Below are 5,780 nucleotides of genomic sequence, written 5' to 3'. Positions count from 1 at the left end.
TCTCAGACCTATTCTCAATCCCATTCTCAGCCTCATTTTCAGCCCCATTCTCAGTCCCATTTTCAGTCTCATTCTCAGATTCATTCTTATTCTTATTCTCGCCCTCATCCTCATTTCCCGAAGCCAGTCCCCGCCCGTGCTGCTCTACGTCGGAATTCAGCACGCTCAGCACTATTGCGTTCCGGAAAAAAGTGCGTGAGCGGTGTCGTCACACCGAAAAATCGGTTTAAAAGCCAGCCAAATCGTCCAAGCATTCAGTTCGCTACGATTGTTCAACCGATTCTACATCGATGAATTCGTTAACAGCATGTCTGTGCGGTTTGTTGGTAGCTGCGATGGCAGTGCAAGCAATGCCAGCTGGCAAACTGGAGACCAAGATGGCCGAATCCTCGGCGATCAGTCCCAAGGATTTCCATTTGGAGGATGCGGGTGCTGAGAAGGACAGGCTGAAGAAGCAGGCGTCCTTCTGCGTGGAGATCCGTCCAGGTGCTCAAAATGGACAGCAGGTGTCTCAGGATGGGTCGCAGATGAAAATGCAGGGCCTGAGCGTGGTGCAACAATCGCAGGTGGCGCCAAAGATGCAGAGTTACAGCTTCCAGCAGGCCCCGCAGCCTGTGCAGTCTCTGGGAGTCTTCCAGGCTCCTCAGGTAGCAATTGCGTCGTGCTTTCTAATTTACCATGCTTCTCTCGAGGCATAAATTCACTATGATCTGCATGTATCTTGATTTTGTGTTATTTCTTGAGAATCGTGAGAGATTTAAAGTTTTCGACAAAAGTTGTTCGTTTTTCGTAAGAGCTCTCATTTAGTAAATAATTCATCGATTGTTAATTTCGATCGATGAAAATGTACACGTAATTCTCCATTTTGTGTCATAAGTCTTTGTAATTATTTGTATAATTTAAAGGGAGAACTTATGCGTTCGAAGTTTTTTTTATCGCTTATGGTTACAGTAACACTTAATTTCTCGGTGATTCGAAGAATTTATTCGAAAAATTGATTCAAAGGATGTCTTCGAAACGTTATTCGAGAATTTATTCGAATCATTATTTGAATGTAACATAATTCGAATAAAACTTTACTCGAATCATTATTTGAAAGAAACTTTATTCGCGAATCATTATTTGAATAAAACTTTATTCAAATCATTATTTGAATTCGTTATTTGAATAAAGTTATATTTGAATAATTTATTCGAAAGATTAGTCGAATAAAATTTTATCCGTAAAATTTATTTTCAAACTGTACGAAAAAATATTCATAAAATTTATTCGAATTGTTCAAATGAAATTCTACTTGTATAATGTCCAACTCTGCTATTCCGCCATATCGTTGATTTCATCGCCACTGTGAATTCTGTTGGCGTAGTACCGATCTCCAAACTTCAACTCTAATTGATAGTTCTTAAAAATTCGTACCGACGGAGATTGTGTGTGTTATGAAATAGTTTTCCATCCTCAGGCATACGTGGTGCCCCAGCAGTCGTTCGTGGTTCCCCAGCAGGTGGTGCCCCAACAGGTGGTTCCCCAGCAGATGATGCACCAGCAGGTGGTCCCTTCGGTGCAGACTCTGCAGATCATCCAGCCATCTCAATCTTGCCCTCAGGAGTCGAAGGTGCAGATCGTAGAAAGGAGAGTCGAGGTCCCAGCACCGACTCCAGTCCCCGAAGTGGTCACTGTAAAGCCCCAGCCCCAGCCCGAGAGGATCGTGGAACCGCAGACTCAGGTGATCGAGACCATTAAGCTGGTCCCAGTGCCCCCAGTTTGCAAGGATAAACTGGTTGTCGTGCCCTCCAAGCCCATGGTGGTCGTTCCTGAGCCAACTATCGTCAAGGTGCCTCATTGCACTCATCAAAGCGAAGGGATGACCTGCAACTGCAATCAACAGGCGATAAGGGCTGCCGCCGTAGGACCTGTTGATCACATGCATCACATGCACATGAGGGCTCATACTCATCCCATGCACCTTGGCAAGATGATGACTGACTTTCGTTTCCTCAAGGACCCAAAAGCTTAGAGGTAGGTGAGGAAATGTGTTAAATGAGCATTATTTAGGGACTTCGGAGTGTTAACCAACGCGGGGGTGCTATTGAAATATGAATTCAGGCAATTTTATGAATCTAGGGAATTTCGGTTTCATGAATCGGTGGCTATCTTTCGGGAATTCACAGTAAAACAGGTTAGGGAAGTTTTTGTTTATTTGTTAACCTGGTTTTACGAGATTCACAATGTTGAATTCTGGGGGAAATTCTGTTTTATAATTGCATCAATGCAGAACAGAATTATTTGGAACTTAATTCAAATGGACGGGTTGACTTTTTTAGATCCAAGTTCAGGAAATGTGTGGTTATGTTTGTCAGTTTCCGGCACTCTGCATCGAGATTCCTTCAAGTTAGATGCTTGAGTAAATTGATAGTTCGTAGGGTTGAGAAGGAAAAATTTTCAATTCTGAGTCTAGCAGTTTGGGGAATTCTTGTTTTATGAATTGGTGGCTATCCACAGGGATTCGCAAAGTGGCAAACTAGAGAATTATTGGATTATAAATTCATAACAGTGCAGGTTACTTACGATATTAAATTCTAGGGGATTTTTTACTATGTAGAGCAGAATTGTTTGGACCCATATTCAAATGAAAAGTTGATTTCCTTTTTAGCTTCAGGTGTAAAAAATGTGAGGTTATGTTTAACAGTTTCAGACATTATAATATTGGGATTCCTTCGTGACAGAAGCTTAAGTAAATTAATGGTTTTTCAGCTTGAGATTTTTCAGTTTTTCAGTCCAGGAAATTTTGTGTTTCATAAATTGCTGGCTTGTCTCTGGATATTCAGTGTGTGGCAAGCTATAGATTTGATTTATAAATAGAATGTTTGGGGACAGAGTGGTGGTCTAGTGAAAATGTTATTTTTATAAGTCCATCTATACAGTAAATATCTATTTTAATCTTTATTCAAACGAAAAGTTGATTTTTTAGCTCTGAATCTAGTAAATGTGAGGTTACGTTTGGATACTTTTGCAGCACGACGTATTTCTTACACTACAAAATTAAAATTTCTTCTCTTCTTCTATAAGATGTTTAATTAAACGCATGATTCATGGGGCTCGGGCAAAATCAAAAAATATTAAACGACCTTTCACGAATCCGTGGCAGTTTAAGGCTAGGGAATTATTGGTTTATGTGCTGGCAACAGCGCCTAGGGGATTCAAAATGTGGACTTTTAGCAATTCATGTGAAACAAAATAATTCAAAACTTTATTTCATTAATCCTGAGTGATTTTTATTGAAGTTTCTGGGATTATTAAATAATAATTATTAAGGATATTAAATAGACGGGGACATTAAAAGAGGGAATTAAATTAACATTGCAAAAATTCGTTATCCGATGCGAGAATAATAATTCCAACAATGTGTAGATTTATTTCAGCGAGCCTGGTGAAACTGCGAAATTTAATTTCGGCACATTCTCTGTATCGCAGATGAGCAATACACGTTGGATTTTCTGATGACTCTACAGCGAACGCGATGACGATCGATCTGTAGGACTCTAAAAGTAGATTCCGATGTAATGCTTCTGTACGCTCTGCGAGATCAAATAAAATGAAAAATTTGATGATACAATCACGTTGTTCAGCCGGCTAATTAGCCAACAACTCCCTGTAATAAATTTCCTACGAGCTAATTTAATTCCCCATCGGAAGTTTCCTCACCAATATTTAAATCTTCGGTCCCTCTATTTATTTTAAATTACGCTTTTCGGTTCGGCGGCTTTTCACGTGAAATAATTACACGCCGTTTAATTTATCTCATTACGTTCATACTTGCTACAATTACGTCATTGATTAAACAACGAACAGCCGTACTTTTAATAATGACTCGAACATTTGATACGATTTTAACACACTTCCCGGCCATTAATTATTTTCAGTTTCTATTCTCATCGTTGTTTAAATAATTTATTAAATGGAAGGTATCGCTATTACGAAATATTTAAACAATTTCGCAAAATTAAGCTAAAAAAGGTAGTAGGCTCCTATATATTTTGTGACTTTTATATAAATTAATTTCGAGCGATGGATAAGCATATAATTTTATAAATTTGGCATACTTTGGGCAGACTTGGCATACTTTTACACTGTCCGACACGATTTTTGGGTTCCTATAGCCACTATGAAATTCTTGTAGAGCTACAAGAATCCGTAAACCGAATTACTCCATCACCCTCAGTTTTTTAAATAAACGAACTTTTGTAAAAACCCAAAATTTTCGACAAAAATGAGGTATTGCAAGAGAAAAGTAAAAACGTTAGAAAGTTCTAATTGGTGTTGAAAGATAGAGGAGTTACCAACTCCAAATACTCTGGTGTGATTTTTTGTGTGAAATATAACACAGTTTGGTGATTATTATCCACAGAAATATGTAAAAAAAAACAGAACATTGAAGTACTAAACAAAGTTCAAATATTATTTACGAAAAGTGGATGCCCCATTGGATCTCTCCATCGGTGTCGATTACGCGTAGTTTCGGCCCTGTCAGACAGAGAGAAGCGAGCAGCGAAGCTCATGGCGGCAAAACGTCGTGTACATGTTGCCGTCGAACATTTTCTCGATCTACTCGAAATGTATATCGTTCCGACGCTTTTACCGGGCCGTTTCTTCTTCAGAAATGTCTACAGAATCCGATCCTGGGTAGAGTTTTCGTGCCGAACAAAAAACTTTTCGTAAAAATACAAAAATATTGCGCAGAAACTGCTCACGTCGACACTTTTTTAAATTTTCACATTAATTTATTGTTATTTAGGACCAAAAACAATTAATAAATTGCATGCCATTATATTCGGGAAACTCTCCTCTATCTTTTAACACTAATTAGAACTTTCTAACGTTTTTACTTTTCATGCAATACCTCATTTTCGTCGAAAATTTTGGGTTCTTACAAAAGTTCGTTTATTTAAAAAACTGAGGGTGATGGAGCAATTCGGTTTTCGGATTCTTGTTCAGGGAGTGTCACAATCTTGTCGGACAGTGTAATTAGTGATATATAAATTGTGACAATTAATATCGTTTTTTAAAATCGTTTTACACTCTAAATTACATACACATAGCTTTACTATTAATATTATGGCATCGACATAAAAATATACGTCATTAAACGTGCAGCAACGCTTTTACGCTTTGAAAGATCTTCGAGAAACAGGTCTGTCAATTAAAAATATTGGAAAAAATTATGGCATTGGCATTAGAACAATTCAACGCATTCACATGATGCTACAAAAATGAATGCGCTTGGAAACAAAAATAAACGCGAACTTCAGCGAAGAAAAATAGTAAAGCTACATTATTACGATATACTAAATAAAAAATTATTATCATGGTTCGTACAAAGAGGGATACTAGGAGACCGTATAACCGATGCTCTTATATTAGACAAGGTGGCGGAATTAAGAGAAAATTTTCCGTCATATTCGGGATTTAAAGCGAGTCATGGGTGGTTAACAAGATTAAGAGACAACATGGCATACGCTTATCAAACATAGACAGGGAGAAAGCTAGTGTTGATCAGGATGCATCAAATGCTATTATAATCGATTTTGAAAAGATGGTAGAGGAAGAAAATATAAGTTTGGAAAATGTTTACAATATGGACGAAGGTGGACTTGTATGGAAAGCACTTCCAACAAGAATACTGGCTAGAGGAGAACGTTCCCGGCGAGGTCGAACAGTGAACTGTTAGATCTACGGAGGTCGTAAGTCTCCGATTAAATCGTGTATGACACCGAGTCTGCGCG

General features: G+C 38.3%; 1 protein-coding gene across 1 annotated transcript; it reads left to right on the top strand.

Moving 5' to 3' along the window:
- Window positions 1–320: 320 nt before the first annotated feature.
- Window positions 321–3,613, top strand: LOC143261742 (uncharacterized). The gene is made up of 3 exons (XM_076527968.1): window positions 321–647; window positions 1,460–2,016; window positions 3,472–3,613. The coding sequence occupies exons 1-2, from the start codon at window positions 336–338 to the stop codon at window positions 2,012–2,014; spliced, it is 867 nt and encodes a 288-aa protein (XP_076384083.1). The 5' UTR covers window positions 321–335; the 3' UTR covers window positions 2,015–2,016; window positions 3,472–3,613.
- Window positions 3,614–5,780: the final 2,167 nt, after the last annotated feature.

Source organism: Megalopta genalis, unplaced genomic scaffold, assembly GCF_051020955.1.
Source record: "Megalopta genalis isolate 19385.01 unplaced genomic scaffold, iyMegGena1_principal scaffold0066, whole genome shotgun sequence".
Taxonomy (NCBI): Eukaryota; Metazoa; Arthropoda; class Insecta; order Hymenoptera; family Halictidae; genus Megalopta; species Megalopta genalis.
Note: the sequence above shows the minus strand (reverse complement) of the source record. Positions and strands in the feature narration are given on the sequence as shown.

What these genes read in the sequence shown, in the direction of transcription:
- LOC143261742 (XM_076527968.1), top strand. Translation starts at nt 336, where the DNA reads ATGGCAGTGCAAGCAATGCCAGCTGGCAAACTGGAGACCAAGATGGCC. An exon ending in GAGTCTTCCAGGCTCCTCAG is followed by an intron (nt 648 to 1,459) that starts GTAGCAATTGCG and finishes TTCCATCCTCAG; the next exon opens with GCATACGTGGTGCCCCAGCA.